This window comes from Papio anubis, chromosome 3, assembly GCF_008728515.1.
Source record: "Papio anubis isolate 15944 chromosome 3, Panubis1.0, whole genome shotgun sequence".
In the NCBI taxonomy this organism is placed as follows: domain Eukaryota; kingdom Metazoa; phylum Chordata; class Mammalia; order Primates; family Cercopithecidae; genus Papio; species Papio anubis.
In genome coordinates, this window is record NC_044978.1 from 161,466,763 (window position 1) to 161,487,598 (window position 20,836).

General features: G+C 40.3%; 1 protein-coding gene and 1 pseudogene across 4 annotated transcripts in view; both read right to left on the bottom strand.

The window, feature by feature from the left end:
• Positions 1 to 4,945: 4,945 nt before the first annotated feature.
• On the bottom strand, positions 4,946 to 18,642 carry LOC108585863 (annotated as a pseudogene). The gene is made up of 3 exons (XR_001902394.3): positions 18,531 to 18,642; positions 16,740 to 16,883; positions 4,946 to 7,102 (listed from the first exon to the last, which is right to left on the bottom strand). The product of XR_001902394.3 is annotated as a 40S ribosomal protein S19 pseudogene (transcript).
• Positions 18,086 to 20,836, bottom strand: part of PI4K2B (phosphatidylinositol 4-kinase type 2 beta) — a 35,378-nt gene continuing 32,627 nt past the window's right edge. For all 3 annotated transcript variants that reach the window (XM_031664688.1, XM_031664687.1, XM_031664689.1), the window contains exon 10: positions 18,086 to 20,166. In XM_031664688.1, coding sequence (XP_031520548.1) covers positions 19,993 to 20,166 — 174 coding nt within the window. In that variant the 3' untranslated portion in view covers positions 18,086 to 19,992. The remainder of the gene's footprint in view (positions 20,167 to 20,836) is intronic.

Consider the following 20,836-nt stretch of genomic DNA (forward strand, 5'->3'; position numbering starts at 1 on the left):
GTGGCTCACACCTATGATCCCAGCACTTTGGGAGGCTGGAGGCCAGCAATTCAAGACCAGCCTGAACAACACAGAAAGATCCTGTCTTTATTTTTTAAAAAAATAAAAATTAGCTGGGCATGGTGACATGCACCTGTAGTCTCAGGTACTCAGGAGGCTGAAGTAAAAGTATCCCTTGATCCCAGGAGGTTAAGTCTGCAGTGAACCAGGATCTCGCCACTGCACTCCAGCCTGGGCTGTAGAGCTAGACCCTGTCTTTGAAAAAAGAAAAGAAAAGATCAAAAAGCAAACTGCTAAGAGAGTGGATTTTAAATTTTCTCACCACACACACACACACAAAAGTGAGCTAAGGCATATGGTAAAAGCTTAATGGCTGGGCGCGGTGGCTCACACCTGTAATCCCAGCACTTTGGGAGGCCAAGGCGGGTGGATCACCTGAGGTCAGGAGTTCAAGATCAGCCTGACCAACATGGTGAAACCCTGTCTCTACTTAAAATACAAAAATTAGCCGGGTGTGGTGGCGCACACCTGTTATCCCAGCTACTCAGGAGGCTGAGGCAGGAGAGCCATTTGAACCCGGGAGGTGGAGGTTTGCAGTGAGCCAAGATCGTGCCACTGTACTCTAGCCTGGGTGACAGAGCAAGACTCCATCTCAAAAAAAAAAAAAAAAATTTAGCCATTTCACAACGTGTACATATACCAAAACATAATATTGTACACCATAAGTATATACAATTTTAACTTGTCAATTAAAAAGAGAAAATCAAAACACCATCATCATTTAAAAAGAGCTAAATAAAAACAATTCATTGGTGAAGCTGGGACAAGAATTAAGTTTTCAAAGAAGTGGGGGAAAGATCTAACAGTACTACACAGACAGGAATATTTTATGATTGTGAACAGAGCTCCTGCTGCTACAGCTCTCTGAATCCTCTGGGACTTCTCTACCATGATGAATTACTCAATCAAAATTAAAGATCTCTTATCTAACTCCTGGTGTAAAGGCGATATTCAGTTTATAGCACCATTAATGAAATACTTTGCCAGAAATATTTAACCTGTACCTATTCAAGCTTTTAGATGTCACTTCCAGTTTATAGAATATAGATTACAGGATCAAGTCGAACATGAAGAAGAGATAATTATACGAATCCAGAACCAAGAATATTCCAAATGTTAATGTCAGAGGAAAGCAAAGGAACGTTCTAGATTAAAAGACAAAACAAAGCCGGGTCCGGTGGCTCAAGCCTATAATCCCAGCACTTTGGAAGGCCGAGGTAGGTGGATCATTTGAGGTTAGGAGTTCAAGACCAGCCTGGCCAACATAGCGAAACCCTGTCTCTACTAAAAATACAAAAAAATTAGCCGGATGTGGTGGCACGTGCCTGTAATCCCAGCTACTCGGCAGAATCGCTTGAATCTGGGAGGTTTGAACCAGGGAGATGGAGGTTGCAGTGAGCTGAGATCACACCACTGCACTCCAGCTTCAGTGACAGAGCGAGACTCCATCTCAAAAATAAGAAAAAAAAGAAAAAGATCAAACAAAATGCATTGTATAAAATTTCATTGGATCCCAACACACACAAAAAAATCTAGCTGTAAAATATGTATTTGGTGAATAACTGAAGAAATTTTAATACGGTCTATATAGTGGAGTGGGAATTTTTTGTTAGTTTTCTTTCTTTTTTTTTTTTGACAGAGTCTTGCTCTGTCGCCAGGCTGGAGTGCAGTGGCATGATCCCAGCTCACTGCCACCTCCACCTCCCAGGTTCATGCCATTCTCCTGCCTCAACCTCCAGAGTAGCTAGAGATATAGGCACGTGCCACCACGCCCAGCTAATTTTTGTATTTTTAGTAGAGACAGGGTTTCACCATGTTGGCCAGGATGGCCTCGATCTCTTGACCTCGTGATCCGCCTGCCTCAGCCTTCTAAAGTGCTGGGATTACAGGCGTGAGCCACTGCGCCCGGCGTGTTAATTTTCTTAGTAGAGATGATGTTGTAGTAAGTGGAGAATGACATTCTCTTTCTCTTCCAACATGGCCTCTCCATGAGACTAGTCTGGACTTCCTCCTAGCACAGTGGGCTCTGGGTAACTAGACTTCACACGTGGCTGCTGACTTCCCAGGGTGACAGTGGAGGCTCCGTGGTTTCTTAAAGGGTAAGGTTAAAGCAAGCTGCAAGGCCAGCCCAAGTGGAAGGGAAGCAGAGGTAGATCCCACTTCATGATGAATGGAACAACTCATGCTTACAAAAAGAGAAGGAATTGATAGGGGCCATCTTTGGAGACTATCTACTCCCCAGTGCCAAGGACCTGATTAAACATATCAAGAGGTTGAATGAAAGCTTTGCCCTCCACAATACATGAGAAATCCAGACACTGAAAATATGTTTCTATTATAAATAAGAAAAATGTAGAGAGTTCACATTAAAGAGAGTCAATAAGCATTTGGTGTATAGAACATTTAGGTTCTTTTCCTTATATGCAAGGAATTTATCATCTACGAGGCAAAGGTAGAAATATGCAGGTATAAAACATGTAAGAGCAAGGATTAGGGTATTATTCCCTAGAAAATATCTGACTTTAGATCTATTACCATTTTCAGCTTCCCCTCCCTCACTTTGAACAGTATTTGAGGAGTGAATCCCAGAAATGAAGCTGTATTTTACTGATTTTTGCATTCCTACCAATGTTTTGAGAATCTGGCACACAATGAGCACCCAATGTTTGTTGAATTCAATGAGTGAATTGTATCTATCATACAAACTGTTATCCATTCAGGAGTGGGAATTTTAGGAAATACACAAGGGCTGCAGCAAATTCATATATCTGTCATAATTGAAAAATGAGCTGTTCTGGTTCACAACTCTGTAGAATAGAACCATGGGCCCAGTAATAAGAAACAACTTGATCTCAATAGTCAAAATAGGTACTGCAAATCCAGGTTGAAAAGTTCCTACGCGTAAGTAAAAACCTCTCAGATTCACTTTAGGAAGGGTTTATAGGTGGGTTGAAGACTCGATAGTTTCAAGATCCTTGTCCTATCTCAATCTTCCATCTGGGATATGACTAAGAAGGGGTACTGGCTAATGCATACACAGGTGCTTACAACTTTTATATAATACTTTGGGTGGTGTTATGGCTGAATCATGTCCTCCTCAAGTTCATATTTTGAAGCCCTAATCCCCAGTGTGACTGTAATTGGAGACAGGGCCTTTAGCGTTAAAGGAGGTCGGAAGGGTGGAGCCCTAATTCAATATGACTGGGGTCCTTGTAAGAAGAGAAAGGGACAGCAGGGATGTGCATGCAGAGAAAAGACCCTGTGAGGATACGGACATACAGCAGTTGTCTCCTTGGTCTTGGACTTCCAGCCTCCAGAACGGTGAGAAAATAAATTTCTGTTGTTTAAGCCACCCAGGCTGTGGTATTTTGTAATGGCAGTCCTCACAATCTAATAAAGCTGGCAAACAAAACATTCAGGTAAATGTGCTCTTTCATATTACACAGGCTTTTTAAAACAGTAAAATAATTGCAACTTGGAAAATAACAGAATATAAAAACATTTACCTACCACTCGGATTTTAACAAATGTGGACATCTTGTCATATTTGCTTCAGATATCTTTTTTAACTTTAAGAAATAAATTTGTTTTTGTTTTTGGTTTTTTGAGATGGAGTCTTGCTCTGTTGCCCAGGCTGGAGTGCAGTGGTGTAATCTCGGCTCACTGCCATCTCCAACGCCAGTTCAAGCGATTCTCCTTAGTGTCCCAAGTATCTAGGATTACAGGCATGTGCCACCACACCTGGCCAATTTTTGTATTTTTAGTAGAAACAGGCTTTCACCACGTTGATCAAGCTGGACATTTGTGGGTTTTTTGTTTTGTTTTTGAGAAGGGGTCTTGTTGTGTCACCCAGACTGGAGTATAGCGGCATAATTACTGATCACTGAAACCTCTGCCTCTGCCTCCTAGGCTCAGGTGATTCTCCCATATCAGTCTCCTGAGTAGCTCAGACCACAGGTGCACACCACCATGCCCAGCTAATTTTTTGTATTTTTGGTAGAAACAGGGTTTCACCATGTTGTCCAGGCTGGTCTTGAACTCCTGGGCTCAAGCGATCTGCCTGCCTCCCTCCCAAAGTGCTGGGATTACAGGCATGAGCCACTGCGTACAGCCCAGAAATAACATTTTGTACTTTTATACTTAAAACTTTATATACTGTCCTAGCCCAGAGGTAATCACAATTCTGAAGAAGGAAACCATTCCTGTCCACGTATTTATATACTTACATATATGCAAATGTCAAAAAGCAACAGATAGTATTGCTTTGTATTTACATGAGTGATATGGTTAAATATTTGTGCAAGTTTTTTCCTTCAACATTGTTTTGTGGTTTACGTACACAATTTGATACATGTAGCTATAGTTGATTTATTTTCACTGTTCTATAGTCTTCCATTGTATGAGCACACAATTTACTTATCCATTTTCTGCTGACAGATCTTCAGGTTGTTCTCAATGTTTCAGTGTTATAAACACCACGGCATGGAACAACCTTGCATATGTCTGCTTGCATGCATTAGTACCACAGGGTATTTGCACCTTCAGTTGTACCAGATATTGCTCCCCAGAATGAGGCTGAGGTAGGTAGATCACTTGAGTTCAGGAGCTTGAGAACAGCCTGCACAACACGGTGAAACCCTGTTTCTACTAAAAATACAAAAAAACGAAGCCAGGTGTGATGGTGTGTGCCTTTAGTCCTAGCTACTTTGGGAGCTGAGGCAGGAGGATCACTTGAACCTGCGAGGTCGAGGCTTCAGTGAGCCGAGATTGCACCACTGCACTCCAGCTTGGGTGACAAAGTGAGACCCTACCTCAAAAAAAAAAAAAAAAAAAAGACTGTACCAATTGTCAGGGTTTAAATTTTCCCCAAATCTGATCCATTTGAAACAGTAAATCATTTTTTATTACTGTATGAAGGATAATCCACATACAATGAGCTGTACAATTTGACGGTCTTTCACAAATGTCTTCACTTGTGAAACCAGAACCATGAACAAGATAAAAAACATTTCCAGGGGCCAAGATGGCTGACTAGAAAGAGCTGCAGTCGGAGGCTCGCACTGAGAAGAAGAAAAACGGCAACTGAGGTATCCAGGTTCTCTCCTTGGGACTGGCTAGGAGGTTGGTGGGACCCATGGAGGCGGGTAAAAGCAGGGTGGTGCGACAGTCCACCTGGGAGCCACATGGGGTAAGGGGAGCTCCCACCCGTCTAAACCCAAAGAATGGACTTAGAGGCATGAAGAACAGCGCAAGTGAGACTTTTAATAACAGTCTTGCAAGAGTGGGTGTCTGGTGAGCAGGCACATCCAGGGCAGTCGCAACAGGTAATTTATCTCCTAGCAGCAAGTCCCTCCCCCAGTTCCTCATGTGTTGAGTACTATGGGGTTACAATCTTCCCAGATGTCACCTAAGTTTCATTATCCCTCTTATAAGGTTATACCCCGTCCCTTTCTCTGCTTCAGTTTTGATTTCCCAATAACGAAACTGTCTTCTCTCTCTCTCTTTTTTCTTTTTCTTTTTTTTTTAACGAATGAGGCAGTTTATTAACCCAGCATGGTTTGTTCTAATGCTTCTTGTTGGCAGCTGCCACCTGCCCGGCGATTCTGTCCAGATCTCTCTGTCCCTGAGGTGTCCGTTTGCGGCCCCCACCTTGGTCCTTTTCCACCATTTTCAGCCCCTCCAGGGCTTGGAGGACTCGGCGAGCCACACTCTTGGAGCCTCGGCTGACGTGGCTGGGCATGACGCCGTTTCTCTGACGTCCCCCATAGATCTTGGTCATGGAGCCAACCCCAGCGCCACCCCGGAGGTAGAGGTGCCGCGCTGTGGAAGCAGCTCGTGTGTAGAACCAGTTCTCATCATGGGGAGCAAGCTCTTTGTGCTTGACTAGCTTGACGGTGTCAAGTCCCCATTCGGGGACTTTCAGCTTCCTGGACTTTTTGAGGAAGGCTGCCAGAGCTCTGACGAACTCCTGCTGGTTCACGTCTTTTACGGTAACTCCAGGCATCGTGCGGCCTCCGAGGTGCCAGCCAGGGGAAAGGGAACTTTCTTCTCTCTTATGGGTTGACCCTCCTCTACATTCTGTTCGCTTATTGTGACCTTCTAGGTGCATGAGCCATGCGGTTTGTCACATTTGCAGACTGGCTGCCATACTTAGATTTATCATGCCTTGAAAATGGACCATTTAAAATATTTTATCACAGAAAACCACACTTTTTCCATGGATCTGTGAAAGCTGCAGATCAGAAGGTCCCCCTTGTGAGCCCATGCCACCAGGGCCTTGGGTCCCAAGCACAGAGCTGTACAGATTCTCAGTGACCACTCAGCTGGAGACTGCTGAAGACTACTGAGCTACTGAGTTCCGGGTCAGGGGAGGCGGGGAGCCATCATCCCTGCGGCTGCCTTTGGCCTAAGATGACTGAGCTGCTTGGGGGAGGGGCGGCAGTCACCACTGCAGCTCTAGTCTGCAATTTGGATCCATGAGGAATTTTCCACAGTGCAGCACAGTGGTTGTGGTCGATTGTGGCCAGACTGCCTCTTTAGGCCGGACCCCTGACCTATCCCTCCTCACTAGGTGGGGCCTCCCTGTGGGAATTTCAGCAACTCCAGCCAGGTGTTTATGGACAAAACTCTAATCTTCCTGGGACGAAGCCCCATGTGGAGAGGGATGGTCACGGTCTCTGGATCAGCTGACTCAGTCTTTCTGCCAGCTGGCTCTGAGAAATCCAGGCAGTCCAGATGAGTGGGCTTCCCCACAGCACAGTGCACCATCTCCGCTAAGGGGGCAGCCAGAGTGCTTTGTTAAACAGGTCTCTGATCCTGTACCTCCTGACTGGGTGAGACCTCTCAACAGAGGTTGCCAGACACCTTATGCAAGAGCATTCCTGCTAGTATTAACTTGGTGCCCCTCTGGGACAGAGCTCCCAGAGAAAGGAGCAGGCAGCCATCTTTGCTCTTCTGCAGCCTCCACTGTTGACACCTTCAGGTCCAGGAGGGACCCAGGAAAATAGGGTCTGGAGTGGACCCCCAGCAAATTGCAGCAGCCCTATGGAAGAAGGGCCTGACTGTTAAAAGAGAAACAAGCAAACAGAAAACAACCACAACAATGGCATCAACAAAAAAGTCCCCACAAACCCCATCCCAAGTTCAGCAGCCTCAAAGATCGAAGCTAGATTAACTCACAAAGATGAGAATCAATGAAAAATTGCTGAAAACTAAAAACTCCAGAGTGCCTCTTCTCCTTCAAATGATTGCAACGCCTCTCCACCAAGGGCACAAATTTGGGCAGAGGCTGAGATGGATAAATTTGACAGAAGCAGGCTTCAGAAGGTGGGTAATAACAAACTTCACTGAGCTAAAAGAGCATGTTCTAACCCAACGCAAAGAAGCTAAGGACCATGCTAAAACAATACAGGAGTTGTTACCAGAATAAGCAGTTTAGAGAGGAACATAAATGACCTGATGGAGCTGAAAAACAACACGGGAACTTCACAATGCAGCCACAAATATCAATAGCCAAATAGAGCAAGTGGAGGAAAGAATTTCAGAGCTTGAAGACTATCTTGTTGAAATGAGACAGGCAGACAAAATTAGAAAAAAAAAAAAAAAAAGAATGAAAAGGAACAAACAAAATCTCCAAGAACTATGGGATCATGGAAAAAGACAAAACCTACAACTGACTAGAGTACCTGAAAGAGACCAGAAGAATGGAACCAAGTTGGAAAACATACTTCAGGATATCATCCAGGAGAACTTCCCCAACCTAGCAAGACAGGCTAACATTCCAATTCAGAAAATCCAGAGAATTCCTGTAATATACTCCATGAGAAGATCAACCCCAAGACACACATTTATTTACCTCCAAGGTCAAAATGAAGGAAAAAATGTTAAGCACAGCCAGAGAGAAAGACCAGGTCACCTACAAAAAGAAGGCCATCAGTCTAATCGTGGACCTCTCAGCAGAAACCCTAGAAGCCAGAAGAGATTGGGGCCCAATATTCCACATTCTTAAGGAAAAGAATTTCCAACCCAGAATTTCATATCTGCCTAAATTAAGCTTCATAAGTGAAAGAGAAATAAAATCCTTTTCAGACAACCAAATCCTGAGGCAATTCATCACCTCCAGGCCTGCCTTGCAAGAGCTCTTGAAGGAAGCACTAAATATGGAAAGGAAAAACCATTAACGGCCACTACAAAAACACACTGAAGTACAAAAACCAATGACACTATGAAGCATATACATCAATAAATATGCAAAATAGCCAGCTAGCATCATGATGACAGGATAAAATTCACACATAAAAATATTAACCTTAAATGTAAATGGGCTAAATGCCCCAATTAAAAGACACAAAATGGCAAGCTGGATAAAGAGTCAAGACCCATCAGGTGCTGTATTCAAGAGACCCATCTCACATGCAAAGACACACATAGGCTCAAAATAAAGAGATGAAGGGAAATTTACCAAGCAAATGGAAAGCAGAAAAAAGCAGGAATTGCAATCCTGGTTTCTGACACAACAGACTTTAAACTAACAAAGATCAAAAAAGATTAAGAAGGGCATCACATAATGGTAAAGGGTTTAATTCAACAAGAAGAGCTAACTATCCTAAATATATATTCACCCAACACAGGAGCACCCAGATTCATAAAACTAGTTCATAGTTATTTTATTATTTATACGTACAAAGAGACTTAGACTCTCACACAATAATACTGGGAGAATTTAACACCCCACTGTCAATATTAAACAGATCATTGAGACAGAAAATTAACAAAGAGACTCAGGACTTAGACTCAGCTGTAGATCAAGTGGACCTGATAGATACCTACAGAACTCTCCACTAAAAACAACAGAATATACATTCTTCTCAGTGCCACGTGGCACTAACTCTAAAATCGATCACATAATTGGAAGTAAAACACTCCTCAGCAAATGTGTAAGAACTGAAATCATAACAAACAGTCTTGCAGACCAAGCACAATCAAATTAGAACTCAAGATTTAAAAACTCACCCAAAACCACACAACTACATGGAAACTAAACAACTTGTCCTGAATGTCTCCTGGCTGATTAATGAAATTAAGGCAGAAATCAAGAAGTTCTTTGAAACCAAGGAGAACAAAAAGACAACGTTCCAGAATCTCTGGGATGCAGCTAAAGCAGTGTTAAGAGGGAAACGTATAGCAGTAAATGTCCACAACAAAAAGCTAGAAAGATCTCAAATTGACACTGTAACATCACAACTAAAAGAACTAGAGAACTGAGAGCAAACAAACCCTAAAGCTAGAAGAAGACAAGAAATAACCAAAATCAGACTGGAACTGAAGGAGATGGAGACACGAAAAATCCTTTAAAAAAATCAACTAACCCGGAAGCCGGTTTTTTGAAAAAATTAATAAAATAGACTACTAGCTAGACTAGCAAACAAGAAAAGGAGGAGAATCAAATAGACACAATAAAAAATGATAAAGGAGATATCACCACTGACCCCACAGAAATGCAAGCAACCATTAGAGAATACTATAAACACCTCTATGTGAATAAACTAGAAAATTTAGAAGAAATGGATAAATTCCTGCATATATACACCCTCCCATGACTGAACCAGGAAGAAGTTGAATTCCTGAATAGAACAATAACAAGTTCTGAAATTGAGGCAGTAAGAAATAGCCAAACAACCAAAAAAAGCCCAGGACCAGATGGATTTACAGTTGAATTCTACCAGAAGTATAAAGAGAAGCTGGTACCATTTCTTCTGAAATTATTCCAAACAATTGAAAAGGAGAATATCCTCCCTAACTCATTTTATGAGGCCAGCATCATTCTGATACCAATACCTGGCAGAGATACAACAAAAAAAGAAAACTTCAGGTCAATATCCCTGATGAACATTGATGCAAAAATCCTCAACAAAATACTAGCAAACTAAATCCAGCAGCAAATCAAAAAGCTTACCTACCATGATCAAGTTTGCTTCATCCCTAGGATGCAAGGCTGGTTCAGTGTATGCAAATCAATAAACATAATTCATCACATAAACAGAACTACAGACAAAAATCACATGATTATCTCAATAGATGCAGAAAAGGCCTTCAGTAAAATTCAGCATCCCTTCATGATAAAAACTCTCAATAAACTAGGTATTGATGGAACATACCTCAAAATAATAAAAGGCATTTATGACAAACCCACAGCAATATCATACTGAACGGGCAAAAGCTGGAAGCATTCCCCTTGAAAACCAGCACAAGACAAGGATGCCCTCTCTCACCACTCCTATTCAACATAGTATTGGAATTTCTGGTCAGGGCAATCAGGCAAGAGAAGAAATAGAGTATTCAAATAGGAAGAGAGAAAGTTAAACTGTCTCTGTTTGCAGATGACATGATCCCATACCTAGAAAACCCCATCGTCTTGGCCCAAAAGCTTCTTAAGCTGATAAGCAACTTCAGCGAGGTCTCAGAAAACAAAATCAATATACAAAAGTCACATGCGTTCCTGTCCAAAAACCATAGACAAGCAGAGAGCCAAATCATGAATGAACTCCCATTCACAATTGCTACAAGGAGAATAAGATACCTAGGAATACAGCTAACCAAGGAAGTGAAGGACCTCTTCAAGGAGCACAACAAACCACTGCTCAGGGAAGTCAGAGAGGACACAAACAAATGGAAAAGCATTCCAAGTTCATGGATAAGAAGAATCAATATTGTGAAAATGGCCATACTGCCCAAATTAATTCATAGATTCAATGCTATTCCCATTCAACCACCTCAGACCTTCTTCACAGAATTAGAAAAAACTACTTTGAAATTCATATAGAATAACAAAAAAAAAAAAAAAAGCCCGTGTAGCCAAGACAATCTTAAGCAAAAAGAACAATACTGGAGGCATCATATTACTCAACTTCAAACTCTACTGCAAGGCTATAGTAACCAACACAGCATGGTACTGGTACAAAAACAGACACATAGGCCAATGAAACAGAATAGAGATCTCAGAAATAAGACCACACATCTACAACCATCTGATCTTCAACAAATCTGACAAAAACAAGCAATGAGGAAAGAATTCCCTATTTAATAAATGGTTCTGGGAGAACTGGCTAGCCATATGCAGAAAATTGAAACTGGACCCCTTTTTTACACCTTCTATAAAAATTAAAGATGGATTAAAAACTTAAAGGTAAAATCCCAAACTGTAAAAACCCTAGAAGAAAATCTAGGCAATACCCATTGAGGACATTCGCATGGGCAAAGATTTCATCACAAAAAGGTCAAAAGCAATTGCAACAAAAGCAAAAATTGACGAATGGGATCTAATTAAACTAAAGAACTTCTGCACAGCAAAAGAAACTATTATCAGTGAGGAAGACAGCCTACAGAATGGGAGAAAATTTTGAAGCTAGACAAAGGTCTAATATCCAGAATCTACAAGGAACTTAAGCAAATATACAAGAAAAAAACAAACAACCCTGTTAAAAAGTGGACAAAGGACATGAACAGACACTTCTCAAAAGAAGACATTTATGTGGCCAACAAACATATAAAAAAAGCTCAACATCATTGATCATTAGATAAATGCAAATCAAAACCACAGTGAGGCTGGGCACGGTGGCTCATGCCTGTCATCCCAGCATTTGAGAGGCCAAGGCAGGTGGATCACTTGAGGTCAGGAGTTCAAGACCAGCCTGGCCAACATGGTGAAACCCTGTCTCTACTAAAAATACAAAAATTAGCCAGGCATGGTGGTGTATGCCTGTAGTCCCAGCTACTTGGGAAGCTAAGGCAGCAGAATCGCTTGCACCCAGGAGGCAGATGTTTCAGTGAGCTGAGATCACACCCCAGCTTGGGCAGCAGAGCGAGACTCCTTCACTCGCACACACAAAAAACTACAATGAGATAACATTTCATGCCAGTCAGAATGGTGATTATTAAAAAGTCAAGAAACAACAGATACTGGCGAGGGTATGGAGAAATAGGAACACTTTTACACTGTTGGTGGGAATGTAAATTAATTCAACCATATGGAAAACAGTGTGGGGATTCCTCAAAGATCTAGAACCAGAAATACCATTTGATCCAGCAATCCCATTACTGGGTATATACCCAAGGAATACAAATCATTCTATTATAAAGATACATGCACAGGTATGTTCATTGCAGCACTATTCACAATAACAAAGACATGGAATTATTATTATTATTGTCAACCCAAATGTCCACCAATGATAGATTGGATAAAGAAAATGTGGTACATGTATACCATGGAATTCTATGCAGCCTTAAAAAGGAATGAAATCATGTCCTTTGCAGGGACATGGATGGAGCTTGAAGCCATTATTCTCAGCAAACTGTGTAGGAACAGAAAAACAAATACCACATGTTTTCGCTTACAAGTGGAAGTTGAACAGTGAGAACGCAGGGACACAGAGAGGGGAACAACACACACTGGGGCCTGTTGCAGGGATGGCATGGGACAAGAGACAGCACCCGGATAAATAGCTAATGCATATGAGGCTTAATACCTAGGTGATGGTGATGGGTTGATAGATGCAGCAAACCACCATGTCACACATTTACCTATGTAATAAACCTGCACGTCTTCCACATATATCCTGGAACATAAAATAAAATTAAAATAAATTAAAAGTAAAAATATTTCCATCATCTCCCAAAGTTTCCTTTTGCCTCCGTGCAATCTAGCCCTCCTTCAATGTCCATGCCGAAGCAACCACTGGACTGTTTTAACAATAGTTTTCATTTTAGATAATTTTATATAAATGGAATTCATACAGTATGTTCTGTGTCTGGCTTTTCCAGTTACCGTAATGATTTTGAAATTCATCCATGTCACTGTGTATTAGTAGTTCATATCTCTTTACTGTATGGATATGCAGCATTTTGCTTATCCATTCACCTATCGGTGGACACAGGTTATTTTCAGTTCGGGGTCAAGGCTGCTATGAACATTTTCATGCGCATGTTTGCTTTTATTTATCTTGGGCAAGTACAAAGAAGTGGAATGACTGGGTGGTATGATAAGTGTATGTTTAATTTTACTCATGGTTTTTATTTGCATTTTCCTAATGACTAACAATGTTGAATATCTTTTCATGTGCTTATTGGACATTCATTCCTACGTCTTCTTTTGTGAAGTGTCTATTTAAATCTTTTGTTTCTTAATTGGGAATATTCTTTTATTATTGTTAATTAATTTTTTTGAGACAAAGTCTTGCTTGGTCATCCAGGCTGGAGTACAGTGATATGACCTTAGCTCACTGCAACCTCCGCCTCCCAGATTCAAGGGATTCTCATGCCTCAGCCTCCCAAGTAGCTGGGATTACACGCATGTGCCACCAGCCTGGCTAACTGTATTTTTAGTAGAGTTTTGCGATGTTGGCCAGTCTGGTCTTGAGCTCCTGGCCTCAGGTGATTCATTTGCCTTGACCTCCCAAAGTGTTGGGATTACAGGCGTGAGCCACTGCGTCCGGCCTGGGAATATTCTTGAGTTGCAAGATGACTTCATACATTCTAGAATTCTGGATACAGGTACTTTAACAGATATGTTTGGCAAACATTTTCTCTCAGTTTGTAGCTAGAAATGTCAGTTTCTTAAAAGTGTCTTTTGAAGAGAAGTTTTTAATTTTCATGAAGCCCAACTTCCTTTTTTTTTTTTAATGGTTTATGCCATTTGTAGTCTAAGAAATCTTTGCAAACCCAAAGCCATTAGATTTTCTGCTCTTTGCTTCTGGAAGTTTAGCTTTTATTAACTCTTTTAAGTCTATGAGGTGAAGGTGATGATTCATCTTTGATTTTTTTGCCTATCTCCCCCTACAGCACCATTTGTTGAAATGACTATCCTTTCCCATTGAATTGCCTTGGCACCTTTGTTAAAAAATCAGTTTACCACATGTATTGGGTTTATTTTTGGATTTTCTGTTCTGTTTCATTGATCTATGTGTTTATACACCAATACTACAATGTCTGATTATTGTAGCTTTTTAAGTTTTGAGATCAGGTAGTATAAATCCTCTAACTTCATTCTTCTTGTCCAGCTGTTTTGGGCAAAACATTTCCATATACGTTATAGAATTAGCTATCAATTTTTACAAATAAATTCAGATAGGATTTTGAGTTGAATCTATAAATTTGGGAGAATCAAGGTCTTAATATTATCAATACCTAAGCATCGTATAGCCTTCCACTTATCAGAATCTTTCAGTTTTTCCAATGCTCTCTTATGGCTTAGTGTAGAGATCTTACACATCTTCGTGGACTTATTTCAAGGAATCTAATGTGTTTTGATGCTGCCGTAAATGATATCTTTTTAAATTTCCAGACTAATGTTGCTCACATGTAAATCTTGCAAAATTCACTTATTAAGGCTAATAGGCTTCTGTAGATATTTTTGAATGTTCTACATGCATAATTATGCCATCTGTAAATAATGACAATTTTCTTTCTTCCTTTGACTTCTCCTTGTTGTCTTACTGCACTGGTTAGGCTCTAGAGTATAACACTTGAGTAAAAATAGCAAGAGCAGGTGTCCTCGTCACATTACTGATCTCAGGAGGAAAGTGCAAAGCCAGAATAATGGTTCCCAAAGATGTCTCTATCTGGGGAATTAAAAAGTTGCAAATGGAATTAAGATTGTATATTGGCCGACCTTAAAATGAGGAGATTATTCTAGATTATCCGGGAGGGCCCAATGTAATCACAAAGGCCCTTAAAAGTGGAAGAGGAAGGCAGAAGAGTCCGTTTAAGAGCAATGCAATAAGAAAAGGATTTAACCCACTGCCTCTGACTTCGAAGATGGAGGAGGAGAAACAGAGCTGAGTAATGTGAGTGGCCTTAAAAAGCTGGAAAGGGCAAGAAAATGGATTTCCCTGAAGGCCTCCAGAAAGGAATGCAGCCCTACTGGCACCTTGATTTTAGCCCAATGAAACCTGCATCAAGACATCTACCTACGGACTGTAAGATAATAAATCTATGTTGTTCTGAGCCAGTAAGTTTATTATAACTTATTAGAGCAGCAATAGAGAATGAACACCCAAAGCTTTCGATTTTTCAACACTAAGTACGATGTTTGCTGTTGGGTGGTTGCAGATATGTTGTCTATTTGCACTTGTGTCCCTTCTAGTTTACTTATTTTGTAGAGATGGGGGTCTTCCTATGTTGCCAAGGCTGGTCTTGAACTCCTGGGATCAAGGGATCCTCCTGTCTTGGTCTCCCAAAGTGCTGGGATTACAGGTGTGAACCACCAGGCCTGGTGGTTATTGAGACAGATCTCACTCTGTCGCCTAGGTTGGAGTGCAGTGGTGTGATCATAGCTCACTGCAGCCTCGAACTCCTGAGCTCAAGTGATCCTCCTGCCTCAGCCTCTTTAGTAGCTGGGACTATGGGCATGCACAACCACACCTAAATTTTTACATTTTTTTGTAGAGATCGGGGGCTTGCCATGTTGCCCAGGCTGCTCTCCAACTCCTGGCCTTAGGGATCCTCCCACCTCAGCTTCCCCAAGTGCTAAGATTACAGGCATGAACTACCATGCCTGATCAGAGTTTTTCCAATTTTTGTTGTTCTTTCTTAGCTTCCATGGCTTCTTAAATTCCTTCAGCATGTTTTAAAACATTAGGTTACTGTTTTCCTCTGCTTTAGAGATATGTTTCTGGGATATCTTCATTTTCTGTGGGTATGTTATGCAGATTGTAAACCTTTGTTTCTTCGAGCATATTGTAAGATGTAGTCTTACATCTTGTAAGATGTTTAAATCAGATGGATTTTCCTATGTTTCCTCCTGTATTTTTCAAAGATTCCTGTGTAGGAGATGAGGGTGGGCCAGGACAGTTTCTGAGCTTCCTGGCTCTAGGGCTCTTTCTTCTGTCGTTACTACAGAGTATTAGATAAGACGGTTTTGTGTGTTCCTCCCTCTTCAGTACTTTGAGTTGTCTCATTCATTTGGTCCCCTCTTCTCTCATTATCTGAGCCACTCTCCTTTACCCCTGGGGTCCTTCCCTCATCTGTGCATGTTCTATTCCCAGTAGTTTTTCTCAGTATAGCCCTATGTCCTCTCACTGGTTGTTTTTGAAAACTACGAAGACCAGATTGCCTTAGTACCTTCATACCTTTCTGCAGGCCCTTTTACTAGCTACCAGGTGAATGCTGGACAGCCTTCTACTAATTTTGATTACGGTTTTTGGTTTTACCAATTGAAATTTCCACCACTAGTGGAGATCCTTCTTGTGGGGGCTTGGTACATGGTGGCAAATTCTGGGTTCTTTAGCTCTTAGGACCATCACAAATCCCCCTTCCCTTCTCTCTGCTTGATCCTCCGAAGCTGCTATTGCCACATGATCTTGTTGGTATTGATTTTATTTATTTTAAGAGATGAGATCTCACTATGTTGCCCAGGCTAGTCTCGAACTACCTGAGCTCAAGGAATTCTCCGCCTTGACCTCCAAAAGTGCTAGGATTACAGGCATGAGCTGCCACACCTGGCCATGTATTGATGGTTTTAACCCAAACTATTCATATTCTGGAATTCAAAAAGACAATCTTTCACCTAGCTTTAGTGAAGAAATGTTACGGTATGCCTCCTATATTTAACAGTGATTGGTACTTTTCTATTTACATCCTAATGTCTGGGATAGGATAGACTAAGCTAGAGTGACAATTACATTCAAAACTGTAGTGACTCAACACAGCACTTCTTTCTTGCTCATGTCACCGTCCAGTGTAGTCAGGAGGCTCTCCTGGTAGCTTTCCCCAGCAGTGCCGCCTGTGCCCTGGCTGCTTCCATTTTGCAAATTCTTTGTTCATAGCTGAATGGAAAGACAAGAGAGTGGTCAATCCTGACAGTCTTACTGCCAGGCCTGGAAGTTGCATATATCAAATGTCTCCACATCTCACTGGCCAGAACTCAGTCACGAGGTCCCAAACTAATTGCATGAGAGACTTGGAAACACAGTACAGCACTAAGAATCTCTGCTACAACTCTGTACAGTTGCCCAAGCAAGTTGGTGAAAGAAGGCAGACTATAAAACCTAGGATGCTGCCTGTCTCTTCAAACAGCTGTACAAGGATTTAAGACGTAATTTGATCAAAGAATGTGGCGCCATCGTTTTTAAAAAAGGTTTTAATTCCATATAATACAGTACTTCTGTTGTTGTTGTTTGTTTGTTTGAGACAGAATCTACTCTGTCACCTAGGCTGGAAGCAGTGGTGCGATCTCGGCTCACTGCAACCTTGGCCCTCCCTCCCGGGTTCAAGTAATTCTCGTGCCTCAGCCTGTCAAGTAGCTGGGATCACAGGTGTGTGTCACCACGCCTGGGTCATTTTTGTATTTTTAGTAGAGATGGGGTTTCACCATCTTGGCGAGGCTGGTCTCGAACTTCTGACCTCAGGTGATCCGCCCACTTCGGCTGCCCAAAGTATTTCAAATTTTGGAAAAGTTTTGTGAATCAAATTATCTTCAAGTATGCAAAAACCATGTCTCCACAAACAGTCTTCAATTGCTGACCAATTTTGCGGTGATAAGGTGTTGGCATATTTAATTAGGTACAATTAAAATGTCTTTAATTATAAAGGTTTCAGTTAAATATCTTTTGGAATTATAAAGAATTAGGCTAGGCGTGGTGGCTCACGCCTGTAATCCCACCACTTTGGGAGACTGAGGTGGGCAGATCATTTGAGGTCAGGACTTCAAGACCAGCCTGGCTAACATAGTGAAACCCCATCTCTACTAAAAATACAAAAATTAGCCGGGCATAGTGGCGCACACCTGTAGTCCCAGCTACTCAGGAAGCTGAGGCAGGAGAATCGCTTGAACCTGGGAGGTGAAGGTTGTGGTGAGCTGAGATTGCGCCACTGCAACTCCAGTCTGGGCAACAGAGTGAGACTCCATCTCAAAAAACAAAACAAAACAAAAATTAAATTATATCTTTAATATATGAAGAAAATGGCAGTTTGGCATCATTTATAGTAAATGTGTTCACAAACATTCTAAATATTCCAAACACATACATGCAGAAGAACATAATCTTATGACTTTTATTACCTTTAGTCTATCACATTTGACACTATAAATATACTCATTGAAAAAAAACCATACTATTTAAGAATTCAGTTCATGAAAGTTTACAAAATACAACCAATGTACTCTGACTTGTGGTTATAGCTTAACTATCTCAACTTTACTTTTCTGGTATGGTCAGATCTTTTGCAAATATTTCCATAGTATTTTAATTTTATGATATAAAACAGTAGCAATTTATTAAGCTTTCCATTATAAAAATTAATATGGCAAATTCTCAAAATACTGAAAAAACTGTTTGATGAAAGGAGTACCCACATCACTGCAAAGTATTTCCTTTCTCTTAGAAAACATCTTCGAAAGGCACATTTTAATTACTAGTGTTTATCTAAAGATAGTAGTTTGAGTTTTGAATTTCCAGTCAATTTTCCATTACCTCAAAATCGAGCTAATGGAGGGTTGGAAGAGGTAGGAAAACGCAGGTTTCCAATGAACTCCCTCAGGGCAGCAGAATCCTCATTCATCTCATCCACGAAGACCAAAAGGAAGATGTAAGGGAAGTGGGAATGGCAGATCTGTTTTGCATCCTAATTTAACCTTCTACACAAAATACTTCATTAAAAGCAAATAAACAAACACAAGACAGTAAGCTTAGAAAACAAAAGGCCTAGACCACAAATTGCCCGGTTAAGCCCGAGTGGTGATATTGGTTTCAAGCCTCAAGAAAATGAAACTTCTGCTTCTGTAAAATCACATCTTCATCTGTTCAATTTAAATCACTTAGTGCAGTAACAATGTTACAAATTCCAATATGTCAGACATATGGATGATATTCAAAATAAAGTACAAAAATACATTTCAAAATCAAATATAAATGACTTTATGGTTATCTGCCATGCTCCCCTTTAATTTGACCTGATAGTCTACATTTGACTGTAATTATAATAACATCTGTAATTTCAAGTACAATAGTACAATAATAATAATTTTGAAGAACGTATGACCTAGGACCCCAAAATGCAATCCAATATACAATCTGGAGTATGGTTTCCTTTTTAGTGAAGTTTAATACTAATTGAAGTACTAAATTGAACAAGGCCAGTACTCTGAAGTACTAATTTCAAGTACTTGATCCCATGTAAGAAACAGAAGGGAATTTTTAAGGCAATTTTGGTATTCCAAAATATTGAGGATCTACCTTAACTTTCTATTATTCCCCTCAAGTCTCAATTGAGTGTTTCCACTTTTTTTTAAAAAAGGGGAGATTTCTTTAGATTTTTTTCCTCACTACAACAAAGTAATTCACCAAAAATATTCTCAAGTACAAAAACCAAAATGGTCTTCTATTACTTAGCCAAGATAAAATTTTCTGGTCCCTAATAATGGTCACTTTAGGAGTACTTATTCAAATTCTAAAATAGCAGCTTTTAAAATTAAGGCAACATTGCTTTATTCTTACCTGTTTTTCTATTAGCTAACTATTAAAGTTCATAAGAGCAATTTCAGACATAGGCATCCTCAAAGGCCTTTTGTAATGTAAGAAGAGTTAACATGAACATTCTTCTAATATTAAAAGTTACTGTATTCTACTTGGAATTCTAGAGTAATAACAGTCATTCCAGCATGTGTAAAATTACCTTTTAAACTAACAACAACATAAAATACAAATTTTCTACAAAAATACAATATTGGAGATACAGCACTTCTTCCCTGAAATAGAAATTTAATATTTGGAGAAAAAACTGTAAACTTTTGGTTACATTCAAAATATAACCTTTTAAAGACTTAAATTATTTGAGGTTTTAGCAACTGGAGCTCCTAACAGCAGATTTACATTACTACAATGTTTTTACACCACAGTAATTCTAAACAGTTTGTTTATCTTACTCTTATATTTACTACCAGGAGGAAAAAAAAGGCTTCCTGCAATTGACAGTCTGGGTAAAGGAATTGCTCAGGTGGACAATCCGACCCTGACTTCCACCTTGACTGCGTTCCACAATCACGCAAGGCATCTGTACGAGCTGGAAAGGACTCTTCCCGTCTCTCAATGCCTGAGTAAGATTTAAGATCTGTGGGAAGAAGAGAGATTTTTACCAATTTAAAGAAGATAAAAAGCTTCACTTCACTGACATTTTTAAAACCATTTATTCATTGTAATTTTTATTTCATCCATTTATGAGCAACAGAGACTGTGATGATGAGTACCTGTTATAAATATGTATGATAAGAATGTGTGTATGTTTACACACACACACACACACACACACAGAGCATTAACTTTTGCCAGATGGTAAGTTTAAAAATATTCTAGAATATCCTGCCTACGTCCAGAAGCAATGGAATCAAAGAACGGTAAGTGAAGAGGTCTACATACATATTCAATTTAACATAAAATCTCAACAAATACTGGTTTAAACAGTCTGGTTTTAACTAAATACTTGCCTTATCCATTCATTCAACAAATTTATTGCATGCCTACTATGTGCGAGGTTCTGCTCTAAGTGCTGGGCATACAATAGTTAAAAAAAAAACAAGCAAAATTGCTGCCTTCGCAGAGCTTACACTTTAGCAGGGAGAGGAGTCAATAATCATGAATATGTAAATTATGCCATGTATTAAAAGGTGAAATTGCTATGGGAAAGCATGAAGCAGGGCAAATAGGTTAGACAATTTGGGAAGGGAGCCATTTCAAATAAAGGTACATTTAAGAGTTTACTCTTAATAAGAAAAATAAAATCA